The sequence below is a fragment of the Durio zibethinus genome, chromosome 2, assembly GCF_047325235.1.
Source record: "Durio zibethinus cultivar Kanyao isolate XHJ-2024 chromosome 2, ASM4732523v1, whole genome shotgun sequence".
Classification (NCBI taxonomy): Eukaryota; Viridiplantae; Streptophyta; class Magnoliopsida; order Malvales; family Malvaceae; genus Durio; species Durio zibethinus.
Genome location: NC_143163.1, coordinates 171,937 through 191,518, shown reverse-complemented (window position 1 = coordinate 191,518; position 19,582 = coordinate 171,937). Strand labels below are relative to the sequence as shown.

Sequence of the window (19,582 nt, the reverse complement as noted above, 5' to 3'; positions counted from 1 at the left end):
TAATTAATTACAAAAAACGTGGGACGCACCCGGGCCAATATTATTAATCTAAGACGACATGCTACCATGTCCGACTATTAATTAATGCTAGCTTCTGACTTTTACTAATGCTATTACTTTCTTTAAAAAAGGAAACTGACTTGCATTGGCTTTTCTCTTTTTCAGAAGCTATTGCGTTGTGATTACTATAAGGATAATGAAATCTTATTTTAATAGTCATAAAAAATTTTATCCCATCTGAATATATATGTGCTTCAATAGGTTAATACTGCATAATATTTTTAATTTTGATTAAAGAATTGAATTCCAACCTCTCTATTCTCTATTAATCAAAAGTGATTAAAAATAATAACTTTAACATAAGTAAATTCAATAGGTTAACTAAAAGGTTTTTTTTTTTTAATAGAAAGAACAAAAAGAAAAATATTATTAATTTTTTTTATAATAAGTCTTACTTAGGCAAATCTTGGTCTTACCCATCAAATTAGATCCACCAGATTAGATTGATAGCACGATCCTTGGATAGTTTACAAATAGAAGTGATTCAAAGACGTGGTAAATAATAAATATAATATATATATTATGAGAAATTATTTAATTCATTAGAAGTGAAGTTTTTAAAGTTCATACTTAGAATTAATAAAATGATATATATTTCCTTTAAAGTATATTAAAAAAATAATTAAAAAATAAGACATAAAGTAAAAAAATTTACCCTGTTATCGTATAAAAACTAACATATGCAATATGGATGGAAAAAGTAATTGGAAATTTTGAGCAAACTTGGGTGGGCTACAGATGCAAAATTGGGGGTGGCCCTGCCCAGCCAAGTTTAAGCCCATGTAGAATTTAGGTTTTGGCAGATAGACTTAAAAAGTGGCCGAGAAATGAACAAAATACGCAAATATAGATATTCAATTACAAGATCGACGACGGCACCCAACGTATCGAAAAAATTTTCTCTAACTCAACGGTTACTTTTGATCAACATTTCCAATTCCAAGGATAAATCATTATTAGCAAATGATGAGGCAATATCCAGATCGGCTGGTCTGAGCACAAACCAACTATACTTTCTTTTTGGTTCTCCCAACCCAAGCCCTCCACCCTTTTATCATCTGGCGAAAAAAAAAAATGAGAGAGAGAGAGAGAGAGAGAGAGAGAGAGTAGTTGGATTTGGTTGACGGTTCAAACGAATACGGATAGGTTTTTTTTTTTTTTTTTTTGGAGGGGGGGGGGGGAATTAAAGAATACGGATAGTTAGCATCATCTGTTCGGCGCTGTCTTCGTGAGTGACCATCATTGGGAGATTTTAATTTCTAGTATTTAATGAAAAAAAAAGTTTTTACTATATATGCATGTTACTTGAATTGTAAACGAGATGAAAAGTTATACATGTATGATCCATTTTAACTCATAAATATGTGGACCACATATATATATCCATCAGTTGGGTTTCTTCTACGTACCTCAATATATATATATATATATATATATATATATATATATATATATATTGGATTCCTCAGTCATATTTGGTTTTAAAGCTTATATAATCCACTTCTAGATGAATCGTCACTTGACTCCTTATTTTTTCATCATCATATCATAAAAAAAAAAAAATTACACCTCCTTAATTTCTCATAGCGATCATATGCATATGCATATCTCTTGAATAAAACTAATTTCTTTTCCTTTAAATTTTCTCATATGTATCATATGATAATGTGATCAATATTTCACGAAATTATGCAAATAATTGCACTTGAAACAACTTCATGCATCAAGCTGCACAAGCCTAGGAAACAAAAACAATATAATTTTATATATAATTATAATTTAACAATATAATGATATTTATGATTTGATTTAAATTAGTGAAAGCGTTAATAATCATTAGGTAATTATACTTTTTATATTTTAACAATGCACTATTACTAAAATCAATGGCGTGAGATTGAGATATCATATGATTTTTGAAAGAAACGTGCATATACATGTATAGAGCACTATTCTAAGTAAGAAATAAATCTTCTACTAATTATACTACTATTTTCTTATCATGCATTTAATTATTGTTAATTTTTATACTAATTATACTCATATGTATACGTGGTCAATAGTTGTATTATACTTATATGTATAAGTGGTCAATAGTTGTATAAGTGGCCAAAGCATTGTGCTCTATATAATTATGGCCAAACCATATAATTATACTAATTATACTCGTATGTATAAGTGGTCAATAGTTGATTCCTTAATAAATTATTTGATATATTCATATTTGATTAAATATACAGATGTTATTTATGTATAAATATATATAAAAATAATATAATGATTTTATATATTTATATAAGATTGATGATACATTATAATGTTAGATTTTTGTTTTTGTTATAAAATTAATCATACATTATAATGTTAAATTTTATGTATACTAGTTGTGATCAATAAGCCATGTATCCTATTTTATATAAATATATAGAAACCAAAAACTTTTGGTAAAAAAAATCCAATGTAGATAATCTATTTTTTTGACATATGGATTGTTTTGAATAATCATCACGTATCTTGTATTTAATTATTTCAATTTGACTTCATATACATTTTATTAATTTAAAATATATTTCTTTAGCTAAATTAGGTTATTTATTTTCTTATAAATAATCAATTGTCTTGCCTTTTATAAATGTATTACAATTAAATTATCTTAAATCATTTTCAACCAAATTCAGTTCTTAATCTTAAACATCTAATGTGTATACTATAAATAAAAAATTCACTTTGAAAGCATTTACTATTTAATAACCATGATTTTAGTATTTAATTAAGAAATAATTTATGTAGTTATTAACCTTAATGAATATATAAGGCATATAATGCTAAAATTTCAAACCTAAAAAAAAAGTCTAATTAATTGGAAACATATTTTCATATTTCTTTCTATATAACTATTAATTACAATTGATATAATTTATTATCTTACAAGAATTTTTTAAAATATTAAAGTGTAGACTTTTCAAAATAAAAGATATATTACATAGATAATTAATAACTCATTGTAATGTTTTGCATAAATTACTCTCAATTTATAAAAATTTTTCGAATTCTTATTATAAATAAAGAATCCTATATGCTAATTACTCTTCAAAACCCTCCAAATGCATTGATTTCATTATGATCAAGAAAATTTTGATCACTAAGTTACATATTTTTTATGTTCATAAACTTTTTTCCTTATCATGCTGTCGATTGACTTTATTTCTCTTTTCTTCACTTTTTTATGCATGTTCATACTCTATTTATCTATTCATTTTCAATATTAGCAGTTTTTAAAACTTTTGAATGAAATAATTTTACATGTTTTATCTTTTTTTAATTTTTAGTCATTAGAGATTTTGTCAGATTTTTCTTTATGACTAATAATAGATGTGAACAAGGTAAGATTTTTTTTAGTTAAAGATGGAGTTTGTTAAAATTTGATAAGTTTTTGCTCTTTTGTTTATCTTTTATTTACAATTTTATCCATATTTAATATGTAATATATGGTTTCAATCCCATTCGCTAAAGAATGCAAATTCATTTTGAACTACTTTGACCTTTGTGAATACAATGCAAAAATGGACACCACCTAGTCAATGGTTAGTTGTTATTCTGAGTTCTAGATGTCTTGCACCAAAGCAAGAGGCGCACTATGCAAAAGTTTTTACAAAAAATTGATTTTAAGTGGAATAAATTTTTATGGTTTGAAATAAAAAATTATTTTATTTTGTATAAATATCACTGTTAGATGAGATATGATACAAAACTTTTTTTATATTATATAAGTACATATTGATCTATAATATTTTTATTTTTTATTATTTTACATTGAGATTTTTTTTTATATATAAAATTTATTAGTTATATTATATATAATTGAGTTATATATATATATATATATATATTTGCATATCCATGCATCGCACAAACTTAAAATTAATTCTCAATAAGAAATTAATCTTTTACTAATTATACTCATATTTTCTTATCATCCATTTACATATGTATCATAATATTTTATTATTTTAACATCATTCTTATTTATCTAGTATTACTTTGATTTTTCTTTTTTCAAAATCGTATAAGAGAGTACGATGTATCATCAAGTATAGATTTTTTCTTTTGTTTTAAAAAGTTAGATGAATCAAAAAATTAAATTAAAAAAAGGCATTCTGCCTGAAGAAATTAGGGATATATAAACTCAATGCATCATAATATGTATAAAGTGTAGTCAAATATGCTTAATTAGTGTACTTATCCTGTCTTCTGTTGTAAGGTAATATAAAAGCCGCTTGCAGCATATGCGGAGTAGATATAATTAATTAGACACATGGTGGAAATATACTAATTAAAAGCTTTGTTCTCAAGCTGTTTATCCTTGGTTAAATATCTTACAAAAATATATCTAAGCAATCAGTTCTTCATTTGTCAACTATTTATTCCTTGAACACTCTATCACATTTGTTAATAGTGCTTTGAGATGTACGGTGAAAACAAGAAAAATTTTCGTGAACGCCTTTAAAATTTTTTTATTAATAAAATTAATAAATTTATTAATAATATTTTTATTTATTAGAAATTAATATTTGGAAAAAATTATAAATCCATCACTTGTCGGGACAAGTAGCATGACTCGTTATCAAAATTAATTGACGTTCTTAAAATTTAAATTTTAAATTAACTCTCGCCTTCAATTGTACTTATTTCATTATATTTATATATTTATATTTATATATTTATATATTTAAAAGAAAAGTAATTATTTGACTCTACAAACTGCAAAACAATAGTTGTTGATTATGTTGTGAAGGGTCAGGAGTAGGGGTGGGGAAAAATGAATTTCACATGACCAGTCGACAACACTCACAATAAGCCTCCATTACCTGGAAATCCATGAAATCTGTCCAAAACACTCTCCAAAAAAGAATTAGATGGGTTGTTAGAGATGGCTGCCATGTTAATTTTTGGCATGATAATTGGACTGGTCTTGGCCCCCTCCAATCTTTGCTCATTGGCCCTCTTAACCCTAAGGAGGATGATCTCACTGTCAAAGCTTTCATCTCCCAATTCCAAAGAGATGCTTCCCTCCCCATCTCCTTCGTCCTCCCCTTGGACCTCATTAATACCATCCTTGGTATGCCTCTTCCTCACCACCACAATGCCCCTGACACCATTTGTTGGAACCCCTCAAGAGATGGCCGTTTCTCTCTAACCAGCGCCTACAAGCTAGCTCTCCAAACCAACCCCTACGCTGATACTCAACCTGAGACCGCATGGATGTGGATTTGGAAGCCAAACATCTTGCTAAAGCTCAGATTCTTCCTGTGGGAATGTGCCCACCAAATCCTTCCAACCTAACTTCTTCCTGCCAGGAGAGGTATCGTAACATCACCAACCTGCCCTCTATGTCACAATAATGAAGAAAGTCTCGCTCATAATCTCAGAAGCTGTCCCCGTTACGGTGCCCTTTTGGCAACTCATCATGGTCCCGCGACAACTCACCTCCTCCTTTGCATACCCAATCCACGTCGGGATTTTCTATGAATCTACTCTGATATATAAATGAAAATTTAATCTTACGAGTTACCTTTTATAAAATAAAATTAAAAAAATTTTGGATTAAAACGGACAATACTTTATAAATTGAACGTAAATCTTTCACAAATGATATTAAATAGATTATCAATCGAAAAAAAACTAAATGTTACATTGTAAAAGACACTTCTAGAATCCTACAAGAGCTAAGTACTATACGATAGAAGTTGTGTGATTCTATGATTTGTGTTGTGTTTATTCGTAATTTTTTTGTATTTTATTTTGAGCTTAACATAAACGTTAAATTTTAATGAGAGGATTTTGTGACACTTTAATCTCACCTATATAAATAGAGATTTAATTTTAAACTTGTAAAATTTTTTTTATACAATAAAATCGTAAAATTTTCGAATCAAAATAAATAATACTTCGTAAGATAATACAAATCTCCACACATATCCCCTCTCATAGTGCCTCGAGACACACATTACTTCCAAACTGTCTTACCATGCCCACCCCATCCCTTGGAAAATCGTGGTCATCCACTTCATTTGGGAACTTTGGCTTGCTAGAAATGCAGCCATCTTCAAAAACGTCAAACCTTCTCTAGCCACACACATCGCGCCACTTACAAAGCTGTTGAGTTCTACGCCCTATCTCACAATGGTCACAAGACCACCCTTCCCACTTTTATCCCTGTCAAGTGGTCTCCTCCTGCTGTGGGATGGCACAAACTGAATACTAATGGTTTTGCCATCCGCAACCCTGGTGCTGCTGGAGCCGGAGCCATAATCCGCAATCACGATGGAAATTGGATCGCTAGCACGCTCAGACACGTAGGCAAAACCACCAGTGTTGAAACTGAGCTCTAGGCTTTAAGAAATGGCCTTGCCCTTGCTATCCAAAAACAAATCACACGTTTTGAGATTGAAATTGATGCTACTGCTGTTATCAGCCTGTTATCCAATCATTTGTCCGCTAACTACATTCTGGATCCTTTGACATGTGATTGCAGAACTTTATTGAACCAGATCCAACAGAGGAAACTCCAACATACCTTCCGTGAGGGAAACAGATGAGCTGATGCTCTTGCACGTAAAGGCAGCGAACTCACCCATGATAGTAGGGACTTTTGTATTAGTAATAGTTCTTCTTGTACTGCCTTAAACAATCTTTTTGTTGCTCGTGTTTCTCCACCAAACTTTTTACAGCCTCTGTTGTGGGCTGATACGACTGGATTTATTTTGTACCGCACTATTTAATTTTCTATGAATGTTCCTTTTCTACCTATATATATATATATATATATAATATAGTAGATTAGAAAAAAGGTACTTTTTAAAATAAATGTATCAAAGTAATAAAGAGAAAGGGAATCCAATGCAGGTTTAAGCAGAAAAGCAATTAAGCAGGTCAAGTAATTAGGAGTCGGCAAGTATCTTATATATAAACTATTCTAACTTGTAATTATATTTAAAATTTTAAAATTTTAAAATTTATAACATATGTAAAATTCATATATATTGACATATCATAAAAAAATAAATTTTTTGAAAAAAGTAAAAAAATTGTCATGTCTTTCATTTGCACCATTTTTACTTACAATAATATTTATACACCTAAAAATTATATCAAATAAAATAAATTATGTTTTTCTTGAAAATAAAAATATATACTATTAAATGATAAATTAAACAATAAAAAGTATTAACATACTTTTACTTTTGTAATATTAATCAAATTGTTGTGCAAATTATGAAAAATCTTATGAGATATGTGGAAAAAGAAAAAATAAATTAAAAAAATATTATTTTTATAAGAAATAATAAAATATATCTTAGAAAAAAGTTGTAAAAAAAATAAATTGCAATAGTAATAAAATATACCTTTAAAAAAGTTGGAAACGAAAAAAAAAAAAACTTATATATCACATTACATTTATAATTTTAAATTTGTAGAAAAACTTTTAAGTATAATTAGGATTGAATAGGTATCTTTTAAATTAACTTTTTTAAATTTAAAAGGAATATAATAAGTGATAAAAATAAAATCAAATTTTTTGTATATATTTGAAATATAAATATGACAATTAGAGTTAAGATGAATATAACTTTTTTTATTATCTTATCATTTAAATATTTAATATGAAAAATTGTTTAAGTTTTTAATGTCTTACGAAATTTTTTGAAAAGTTAATTTTTTGTTGACTCAAATCTTGATAAAAAGAGTTATTGAAATATTTGAATAAATATAATCTTTGTAATTTTCAAACATGTTTAGAGATTTTGATAATTAAATAATTTTTTAAATAAAATTATTTGTTAAACAATTAAAATTATTTATTATGAACATAAAATCCATATTTCAGATATTTAATTTTAAAAAACATATATCTATATTGATTTATTTTTTAATTATAATTTAAATAATTTTAATATTTAAATAAATTTAAAGTTATTTAATTCATAATTAAAAAAATTATCTTACTATTTTTAAAAAAATTTTATGTGTCATTTAAAAAACTATTCACGTAAATATCTATATAATAAATTTTATCAAATTTTTATATACGTTGTAATAATATATATACAAATGATGGCTCGAATGTTCGAATATTGTAGACTCCACGTGTCAATATTTTTTTTGTTTTTTTTTTCCATAAATCCATACCTTAAAACCCAATAACCATACTCGAAAACCTGATCCCCTAGACCTGACCAGCATAAAGAAAATTCAGTAGAAAAATCTTGACCCACTACCATCACCACCCGACTACTTAGAAGCATAGAACCAAAAACACTAATAGTACTACCACCATGATCCTCTCAGCACACAAAACTGAAAAATAATAATAATAACTAAAACCATATTTTATATGTCCATTTTATCTATATTTAATAAAAAATTTAATTTTTTATTTGAATAAAAATAAATATTATATTGTAAATATATATATACAAATATATATGATTTTAAATTTTTATTAAAAATAAAAATAAAAATAGATAATATAATATTAATTTTATATTCGTACTTTATATATATTTAATAAATAAATTTTTTAATAAATAATAAAATTATTAATTAAAATTAATATATTTTATTAAAAAATATATGTTAATAAAAAATTATTAAAAAATAGTTTTTAATTTTTAATTTAAAAAAATTATGAGTATGAAAATTATTTATATTTATTAAATATTAATAAAAACAAAAATAAATTTAAATTTAAAATATTTTATTAAATATAAATACAAAAATAAATATAATATAAAAATAAAAAAGCTCTACTTTACCCATACTCTTCCCATTATCCCCGCCTTCTAGCTTAACCACCAAATAACCACATAATAAACAAGCAACACAATACCCAAAAAAAAGGTAAACAAAAAACAAAACAAAAAAAATTAGGAAAGAGAAAATAGTTTTCAAGTTATGAGGGTTCTAGAAGGTTTTGGGATTGGGTTTATGGGAGAGAAAAGCTTAAAACAAGGGGAAGAACATAGTGAAAAATAAGGGTTTTTTAGCGACAAAGGAAGGCTATTTTGAGTCTTGAATCTGCGAGTTTTGACTTTAGGTCTAGAAAAATTTAGGGAATTTTCCGAGAAACCAACTAGATAACAAGAAAGAAAAGGAAAAGGGGAACTTTTTGATGAAATTTGGGATGAAAATATTGTCAATAAACGAGGTCGACGACAACCGTTTGTTTCTAGAGTTGTTGAGGTTTACGATGAAATATTAAAGAAAGAGGACGAAGGAATTAGAGAGAAGGAATAAATTTAGAAAGATAAAGGGCAAGATGAAAATGAGAAGGGATAAGCAATTTAGGATTTATGTATTAACCAAAACTACGTTGTTTTAGTAAGAAGAATGGGTTGTTTTCTTGCCTTCGCTTTATTTTAATATTTTTTCTTTTGAATTATATTTAATAAATATTTTTAAAAATTATAAAAAATATATATTTTTTATACAAAACTTTCAATTTTTTATTTTTTTCTTTTCAAAAATTAATCATTTTTTTAAATTTTAATTTTTTTGTTTAAAACTCACTTGCTAATGGTATACCACATGTAAAATTTTGTTTACTTTTTATTTTTTTTCTATTTTTACATATTTAATAAAAGATTTTTTAGATTGATTTTTTTATAAGATTTACTTAATATAAAAGGTATGCCTTATGTTAAGCTATTTGATTCTCTTTTTTACTTTTATTTTATTATTTTATTTTTTTAAAAATCCAATAATTTTTTAAAAAATTAATATGGGCTATTTGATATCTATATATAAAATTTGCAAATGTACGGACATATGCTTTTGCCAAGCGTTGGTTCTTTTTTAATTTTTTCTTTACGTGACACGTGTTAATTTTTATTTTTTATTTTTAAAAATATTTCATAATATTTTTAATTGTGCTCTTTTTTGTTGTGGGACCCATTTTTTAGTTTTGAATTTTTTTCAATTCTTTTTAGTCTTTTTCCTTTTTATGTATTTCATAATTTTAGAATGTGGGACCTACTTTTTTTTTTTCATGGGACCTTTTTTCTTTATATTTTCTTGTTAACTTTTTCTCTGGCACCATGTGTCTTTTTTTATTTTATTTTTTTATGTTTGATATTTTTAAAATTTTTTATGTAGCTTACTTAACACTAATTTTTTTTAAATTTAATTAATCATTTTTATATTCTATTTTTTATTAAACTCACTTGATATCAAAAATATATTATGTGTTTTTAAAGAAAAATATGATTTAATTTAGACAAATTATATTTTTTAAAGAAAAATAAGATCAAATTAAAAGTATATATACTTTATTATTTATTTAGTTTTATACATGTATATATATAATGGGTATATATAAAAGTATATATTATATTATCTATTTAGTTTTATACATAAATATATTATATTAATAAAATATTTTTTATCTTAATTTAAAAAATTTATATTTTAAACTCAATATAAGATGTCAAGTTAATTTTTTCTTTATACTCATTTTTTTTTGTTTAACCTTTTCCTATTTTTCTTTTTCTTTTTTTGGTTTTTTGCATTTATTTTAATTTTATGAGAAAAGGACAATTAAAGTATTCATGTTTCATTCTCTTTTGGTTTTTTTTTCTTTCATCTTTTTTTATTTGAAAAATACAATAAATAGATATTGTAAAACAAAATTTTTTACTTGTGACTAGATTAGATAATTTAAATATGAAATGATTATATGATACAAAAATAATATAAAAATATATGAATATGATATAAGTTAAAATGATAACAAAATCATATATAAATTTAATAAAAACAAAAAAATTATCTTATATTTGTTTTATTAATATAAATTATAACATATATTTTTCGTATAAAATATTATAAAATATATAAATTCTCACTATTTTACATGATATAATACGAATGATAAGATTTATATAATAATTCGGAAACACCTTTGTAGTATATATAGTAAAATAGGAATTGAAATGGCAAAAAAGGCTATAAGGGTTAGGTGGCTCAACCCAATATACGATATCGTGATTAGAATTAAACAAGTAGGGAATGAGTTGTATTAGTTGTATTGTTTACTTAGGAGATTGGACATCAAATTAACCAAGTTGGAATAATAGCAAGGTTGTTGCTCATTACGTGGGGTGGGGTTGGGGAATATATCATGTCAGGAATACAGGGCTAGTACGTGGGGTGGGCGTTGACTTTGCTTTTCAATTAATATTGTACTTGAACAAAACAAAACAAAGCAGTCAAATTAGGAATTCAACCGCTCGGTTTCTCTGTAGGGTCTACCACACTAATAATAAAACAGGCAAGCGGCAAGCTCACTTCTCTAACCACTGCAAATACACTTAATTATCCATGCAATATTAACTTCTGTATATCTTCCTTCCATTTTTTTGCTTGTTAATGCTGAGCTAGCATTTGGCAATTTCATTTCTTCTGTGTTTTTGTTAGTAACTACTACTAATTCTCACCGCTCTTGAATCTTACTAATTATTCACATTTATTGAACTGTGTCTCTGCTGAGTATGTTACTTTGTGTTCTTTTTGAATAATAATAACAATACTACAATTGTACAAAATCCTTTAGCTCCTATTTGTATACAGGAGTATGTCCTTACTCTGACCCACTTTTGACCTTCTGATTTCAAAAATATTAGTAAATGTTCCTTCATCATCTACATTTATGAGCACAACTGTCGACAGCATTAGAGTTGGAATGATCATGGACTCAGAGAATCTCTCTCTCTCTCTCTCTCTCTCTCTCTCTCACTCACTGCAACTGCTGCTACTATATAGTCTGCCAAGCTTCCTCCCTTGTTCCCAAAGTCATTTATGTTACTCCTGACTCACTCAACTTTCTGACTTGTGCTCTCAACGGCCCTTATCTTCTCTTTTCACCCATTTTAAGGCCTCTTAAAAGACTACTCTGCAAATATTACCAACTTAGCTAGCTCTCAAAGTCTCGTCCCCTGCACCTTCTCAATTAATGAGCCTCTCCCTCCACACCCACCCTCGTGTGCCACGCGTCCATGCTGTCGAACCAACGCCATCCATGCACCAATAACACTTTTAGCGACGATACTCTTCTTCAACGCTCTTTATGTTCATGCTGCAATACTATACTATACTCTAACAGCTCTCTTCGACTTCCTCTATACTCTACTTCTCCTGAGAGATGAACACCATGAAAAAGGATTTCTCCATTCTCCTTCTAATTATAATCTTTTTAACATGTTGTGCATTTGCTTCTGTTTTCTGTCTAAACCAAGATTTATCAATCCTTGTGGATGTAAGGAGGTCGTTTGTAGAAGACCCTGAAAATGTTCTGCATGACTGGTCCTCCAAAACCAACCCCAATTTCTGTACATGGACAGGAGTCACTTGTGGTTTCACCTCCCCGGCAAACTCAGTTCATGTAGTGAGTCTAAACCTTTCCGGATTCTCACTCGGTGGGTCAATATCACCCTCGCTTGGTCGTTTACAAAACCTAATCCATCTTGATCTTTCCTCTAATCGCCTTACGGGCCCCATCCCAACCACCCTGTCTAACCTTTCTTCCTTGGAATCTTTGCTTCTATTCTCCAACGAACTCTCTGGTCCCATCCCACCTCAGCTGGGTTCACTTAGCAGTCTCCGAGTCATGCGAATTGGTGACAATGGACTCACGGGTCCCATTCCTTCCACATTTGCCAGCCTCGTCAACTTGGTAACACTTGGCTTAGCCTCATGCGGTCTCACAGGCCCAATTCCCCCTCAACTGGGGCACCTCGCCCGACTTGAGAACTTGATTCTGCAGGATAATCAACTTGAGGGTCCTATCCCACCTCAGCTGGGGAATTGTTCAAGCCTCAACGTATTCACTGCAGCTTTCAACAACCTCAATGGATCCATCCCAGCGGAATTGGGTCGTCTCAAGGGCCTTCAAATTCTCAATTTGATTAGCAACAGTCTATCAGGGGAGATTCCGAGTCAACTAGGTGAATTGAGTAAAGTCGTTTATCTCAGCTTTATGGGTAACCATCTTGAAGGTACAATCCCAAAGTCATTAGCGAACTTGGTCAATCTTCAGAATCTTGATTTGTCATTAAACAAGCTCACCGGAGGCATTCCGGAAGAATTAGGCAAGATGACTAAGCTGGTGTACTTGGTTTTATCGAACAACAATCTTTCAGGTCCAATTCCAAGAAATATATGTTCCAACACTAGCATTATGGAGCATCTAATCCTTTCAGAAGTTCAACTTTTGGGTGAAATTCCGGTGGAATTGAGAAGCTGTCGATCATTGAAGCAGCTTGATTTGTCCAACAATACGCTAAATGGGTCAATACCGGTAGAGCTTTATGAGCTGGTTGAATTGACCGATCTCTATCTCCACAACAACACCTTGGTTGGTTCAATTTCTCCATTCATAGCAAACCTCAGCAACATGCAGACGCTTGCACTGTTTCACAACAATTTGGAGGGCAACCTGCCTAGGGAAATCGGAATGCTGAGTAAACTTGAAATCTTTTATCTCTATGAAAATCAGCTATCTGGGGACATCCCTTCGGAGATCGGTAATTGTTCAAGCTTGAAAATGATTGACTTCTTTGGCAATCGTTTTACTGGGGAGATTCCCGTTACTATTGGCAGACTCAGGGAGCTGCATCTTCTTCATCTGAGGCAAAATGAGCTTGTGGGTGAAATTCCAGCCACAATGGGTAACTGCCATCAACTAACTATCCTGGACTTAGCAGACAATCGCCTATCTGGTGCCATTCCCACGAGTTTCGGGTTTCTTCAAGCCCTGGAGCAGCTCATGCTTTACAACAATTCACTTGAAGGTAATCTCCCCGCTCCATTGACCAATTTAGCGAACCTAACAAGAGTCAATCTCTCAAAAAACAAAATGAATGGCAGCATTGCTGCATTGTGTAGTTCCCGTTCTTTGCTTTCTTTTGATGTAACAAACAATGCATTTGATGGTGAAATTCCTCCGCTGCTTGGTGATTCACCTTCTCTCGAGAGACTAAGATTAGGGAAAAACCAATTCACTGGAAGAATCCCCGGATCATTGGGCAAGATTCGTGAACTGTCACTACTAGATCTCTCAGGTAATTCGCTCACCGGACCTATACCAGCTGAGCTGATGTTGTGCAGGAAACTGAGTCATATTGATCTAAACAACAACTTACTTTCTGGACCGATACCACCATGGCTCGGAGGTTTGCCTCAATTAGGAGAACTTAGGCTCTCCTCCAATCAATTTACCGGTGCTCTTCCTCGAGAACTTTTCAATTGTTCCAAGTTGTTGGTACTCTGCCTTGATGGCAATTCGCTTAACGGTACTCTCCTTGGTGAAATCGGAAATTTGTTATCTCTTAACGTACTCAACCTCAACCGAAACCAACTTTCTGGACCCATTCCTACAACCATAGGCAACCTAAGCAAGTTATACGAGCTACAGCTCTCAAGGAACATATTGAATGGTGATATACCAATTGAGCTCGGACAACTCCAGAATCTTCAAAGCATTCTAGATCTCAGTTGCAACAACCTAACCGGACAAATCCCACCTTCTATTGGAACACTATCCAAGCTTGAAGCCCTTGATCTTTCTTACAATCAACTCACGGGGGAAATCCCTCCTCAAATTGGTGACATGAGCAGCTTGGGCAAGCTTAATCTCTCCCACAACAATCTTCAAGGCAAATTAAGCAAACAGTTGTCACACTGGCCAGCTGAGGCATTTGAAGGGAACTTAAATCTTTGTGGAAGCCCTCTTGATCGTTGCAACAACCTTGCATCCAGCAAGCAGCAATCAGCCCTAAGCGAAACATCTGTGGTGGTCATATCGGCAATTTCAACTTTAGCTGCAATTGCTCTGCTGGCGCTGATAGTAGCCATCTTCATGAAACAGAGGAGAGAATATTTAAAGAGAGCCAGTGAAGTGAATTGCACCTACTCTTCCAGTTCTTCCCAAGCACGGAGAAGGCTACTCTTCCAGAATGGTGCTGCTAATCAGGACTACAAATGGGAAGACATCATGCAAGCCACAAAATTTTTAAACGAGGAGTTTGTCATTGGCACTGGAGGGTCTGGAACGATCTATAAAGCTGAATTACCAACGGGAGAAACAGTGGCCGTCAAAAAGATTTCTTGGAAGGAGGATCTTCTATTGAATAGAAGCTTCACAAGAGAAATTAGGACACTTGGGAGGATAAGGCACAGGCATCTAGTGAAGTTGATGGGGTATTGTAGCAACAGAGTGGCTGGTTTGAATCTCCTGGTATACGAGTACATGGAGAACGGAAGTGTGTGGGATTGGCTGCATAAGCATCCGGTGAATATCAAGAAGAAGAGCCTTGATTGGGAGGCTAGGATAAGGATTGCTGTGGGATTAGCCCAAGGAGTGGAATACATCCACCATGACTGCGTGCCAAAGATTGTTCATAGGGACATCAAATCAAGCAATGTGCTGTTAGATTCTAATATGGAAGCACATTTGGGAGATTTCGGGCTAGCAAAATCGCTTGCTGAGAATTATGACTCCAACACAGAATCAAATTCATGGTTTGCAGGGTCTTATGGTTATATTGCGCCAGGTAGTAATCAAGCATTACCTTCAACAATACCGTATGATTAAGAGCTCACAAAAATTTCATGATCTTGAGTGTGATGTTTATTTGTGTTTGCAGAATATGCTTATACATTGAAGCCAACTGAGAAGAGTGACGTCTACAGTATGGGCATTGTACTAATGGAGCTTGTCAGCGGGAAAATGCCAACCGATGTCCTTTTCGGTGTAGACATGGACATGGTGAGATGGGTGGAGACGCGTATCGAAATGCAAGGTTCTGATCGTGGGGAACTGATTGATCCTGCATTGAAACTGCTCTTACCTTGTGAGGAATCTGCAGCATATCAGGTGCTTGAAATAGCACTAAAGTGCACGAAAACCGCTGCACAAGAGAGGCCATCTGCCCGGCAGGCAAGTGATCTCCTCATCCATGTTTTGAGTAACAGGATGGTGGATTTTGACAAGATGAATACGGAACCCTACAAATGACCTGACGTTGTTAGTTCCCATGGATTGAAGTTTTAAATCACTATAAAGAGAACTCGTTGGTGCAATCTCATATTGTGAAACATTCATATTATTCGTACTTTATGCCAAAATCTACGCTCAGAAACGTAGAAGCCCGAGTTAGTATTAAAATGTTTGAATGGCTTTTGTTGAGAATTTTTTTTCTTTTTTTTATAAATAGTTGAAAGAAAATCCATCCATTCTAATAATAGCAGTGGAATTGGACACCAAGACATATTCTTCTTCTCTTCCACATAATCCAGCAAGCAAACATGCAGCACCCATCTCATTAGTTTGAATAAGCTGCGATGGTTCATACTACCTACACGACTTCAAAGTTCAAATACCACAAAAGACATGGCTATTCAAGCTACACAAGCGCAAGCAAATAGGCCGTGAGGAGGATGACAAACCAACCCTCCCCCCTTTTTATGTTTCCTTAAAGCATTGCTTGATTGTAAGGATGAAAAGAGATAAAACAATGAAAATTTTATTATTTTAATGATTAAGCAACAAAGTAAAAAAAATTACTATGAATTTTAATCATTATATTAATAAAATTTTCATGTTCGCCTCTTTCCATCCTTCCTACCTTCCTGCCGTGCAAAGCTTAAGCGCTACATGCACAGAGTTACTTAAAATTGAGCAAAGCGCACGTACCCATGGAACATGGTTGATTAAAAGGAACTAAATTTCTAAATAAGCACACTACTTTAATATTTCAACCTATTCTCATTATATAAGTCCTAAGGTTTTACAAACCGCACTTTCTCGAAGATATTTTAGGCAGTTTTTAGCTCAGATTACACTAAGAATAGAATCTTCAAAATTAAATCCTCAGCCATTCCAACATAATTCGTACTTAAAAAACACTGCAGCTCAAAAACAGTGCAATTTCTTTGAATTATTTTTAATTATTAAAAGAGGAGAGTTTGCACCCAGAAGGCATGGAAGCTTAAATTCAACTACAAAAAAGCAAATGCAGAAAAGTTCGACAGGCTTGAAAAACAAACATACAGTCCCTAATCATCCATCCATCATCCACCAACAATCCAAACCAGTTTTATGACCACAGTTGCTTGCTTGGTGCACGATGATAGTGGGAAAGCATCAATCACCATCTTCATCTGCAATTTAAAGAGAGAGAGATTGAGGAAATTTATGTCAAAACAATGCTATGCAAGCAGATAAGATAGGTAACTTTAATCATTTACTTTGGTGGAGCAAGGTCTTAACTATTACTACTGCAATTGATCAGTTAACAAGAAGATTTTAAGAAATTAGAATCTCCATTACCACACTTTGTAATTTCAAACAAGGATCAGCTTGGGACAAAGTAACAACAATTGATGGCTGCAACATAGAAATTTAAAGGGCTCCTTCATATGGGGAACGTGCATGCAGATGCAGTATTATTATTATTATTATTAAGACAGATATAAGAATATAACATTCATGCAAGTTGCATAAGCAGGAGAAGAATAAAATAACAACACTAAAGATAGGATTGGGGGCTGATAAAATTGATTGTAGATCATAATTATTTCGATATTATAAAGTGATAAAAATGATGGCCGTTAGTTTTATTATGCGTTAGATAGATAAAGAAGACAGTGGCCGGAGTGGAGATCCATGGTGAAGCATCGAATTCGAAAGTACGCTCCACGCAGTGACTTCACTTTGCATTGTAATAAGATAAAAGAATTAAAGTAGAAACAACTCAAGTCAAATAGGGTAGAAAAAGCGAAGTCATGAATCAAATACAGACCGAAGTAGCGGCGCTCGTTGGCTGCCTTGGCCATTTCGAGCATTTTATCAAGGTCTTGTTCCACCTGAGCCTCCCATTTTACCAGCAGGTTCGCGAACAATGCTCCCAGACCAATTCCCAACACGTGCTCCCACGGATCTGCAATTCAGTTTCAATTTCAATTTCAATTTCAATTACTAGTCTAGAGTTTCAAATTTGGAACAATTTCAAATAAATAGAGAAAGAAATCGCACGTCGCATGTAAGGGAGGTGGCGGATGCCGTTGGAGTAAAACTGAGTGCCCAGCCCGAATAGTGCTCCGATCACCGTGGCGCTTACTGCCATCTCTCTTTTCTTTTTCCCTCCTTCTTTACCTGTCCGTCCCTACCTCTTTTTTATTATTATTTTCAATTTTTTCTCTCAAATTTGTGTTTGTGATTATATAATCAAATCAATGCCACATGATATCGCCACGTGTCTCGCTATTTTGGGTATTGCTATCCTTTTTTTACCGCATCCGTACCTGCATTCCATATGCTACAAATGATTGCCATTTTTAGCTCTGGGCCTAAACCTTAAGCGTTTGAGCAAAGAAGGAAATAAGTTAGTAGGCCTTTTTATTCAGCCCAATTGGGAGGCTTGCCTTGGATCATAGTCATAGACTCAATACCAAAGCTTGAAGTTTAGTTCTGGGCCAAAATCTAAGGCCTAAATTGAAATGCTCTCAAAAAATGCACGGTGCATCATTCTTTTTATATTTTTTCATGTATATATTACTTGTTCTGATATTATTATTCTTTCTGTTCTTGATTACAAAAGATGAAATGACTTAGAATTATGGAAGTATATCAAAATTTACTGTTTTGTGTCACTTTGATGCAAAAGTTTGAGAATTTACCTGATATTATTATTTTTTGATACATTTATTTTACTCAAACCTAATGGGATCGGATTTTTATCCAAATGAAAATGGATAATTATTTAATTTTAGAAATAAAAATAAAAGTGGATATAATTTTGAAATACTCATTCAATATAGAGATGAAGATGGATAATATAGTATCCGTTTTGCACTAATATTTAATATATTAAATATATTTTTTTAATAAATAATTTATTTTAATAATATATTTAAATATATATTTTTTAGTAAAATTCATGTGAATGTTTAACATTTTCACCAAATTTTTTAAACTTTCGTCCAATGACAAACTTTAAACAGATATAAATTTAAAAAAAAAAAACAAAAAAATAATTTTGAATTTTGTTTTTATACTTCAATTTTAATATATTTTATCACTATACTTTTCATTTTTATTTACAAAAATTAACTAAAATGCCATTTCAATTAATGCAAAATTTCGTGAAATATTTAATTATTTTAATTTTGTCCAAAAATCAATGAAACTAAAAGTGCAGCGATAAAATTTAATAAAATAAATTTGATTTTAGTCTTGAAATAAATTAACCAAAACTAATAGTACCCTATCTTTAATTACATAATTATCGTTGTGTTGATCAATTTTTTTTCTAAAATATATATTTTCCATTCTTCTAACCAATTTGCGCAGAAAAAAATTTTTGTCACGGTGAAAGCTCAAACACACCAAAACTATTTTTTAAAAATGGTTTTATTTAAGATTTAAGATTTAGATGTCATATTAAATATTTTAAAATTTAATAAT

General features: G+C 31.0%; 2 protein-coding genes across 2 annotated transcripts; one reads left to right on the top strand and one right to left on the bottom strand.

The window, feature by feature from the left end:
• The first annotated feature begins 12,048 nt into the window (after positions 1-12,048).
• LOC111308482 (uncharacterized) lies at positions 12,049-16,379 on the top strand. The gene is made up of 2 exons (XM_022906811.2): positions 12,049-15,668; positions 15,762-16,379. Exons 1-2 carry the CDS (start codon positions 12,260-12,262, stop codon positions 16,130-16,132), a joined length of 3,780 nt encoding a protein of 1,259 aa, XP_022762546.1. The 5' UTR covers positions 12,049-12,259; the 3' UTR covers positions 16,133-16,379.
• A 650-nt stretch (positions 16,380-17,029) lies between these two features.
• On the bottom strand, positions 17,030-18,312 carry LOC111308150 (excitatory amino acid transporter). The gene is made up of 3 exons (XM_022906454.2): positions 18,152-18,312; positions 17,919-18,056; positions 17,030-17,277 (listed from the first exon to the last, which is right to left on the bottom strand). The coding sequence occupies exons 1-3, from the start codon at positions 18,240-18,242 to the stop codon at positions 17,261-17,263; spliced, it is 246 nt and encodes an 81-aa protein (XP_022762189.1). The 5' UTR covers positions 18,243-18,312; the 3' UTR covers positions 17,030-17,260.
• Between the last annotated feature and the right edge of the window lie 1,270 nt (positions 18,313-19,582).

Bases quoted from the DNA above. Each gene is read 5' to 3' on its own strand.
- LOC111308482 (XM_022906811.2), top strand. From the start codon at position 12,260: ATGAACACCATGAAAAAGGATTTCTCCATTCTCCTTCTAATTATAATC. The intron at 15,669-15,761 runs GTAGTAATCAAG...TTGTGTTTGCAG, and splicing joins TTATGGTTATATTGCGCCAG to AATATGCTTATACATTGAAG.
- LOC111308150 (XM_022906454.2), bottom strand. From the start codon at position 18,242: ATGGCAGTAAGCGCCACGGTGATCGGAGCACTATTCGGGCTGGGCACT. The intron at 18,057-18,151 runs GTGCGATTTCTT...ACTGAATTGCAG, and splicing joins CCACCTCCCTTACATGCGAC to ATCCGTGGGAGCACGTGTTG.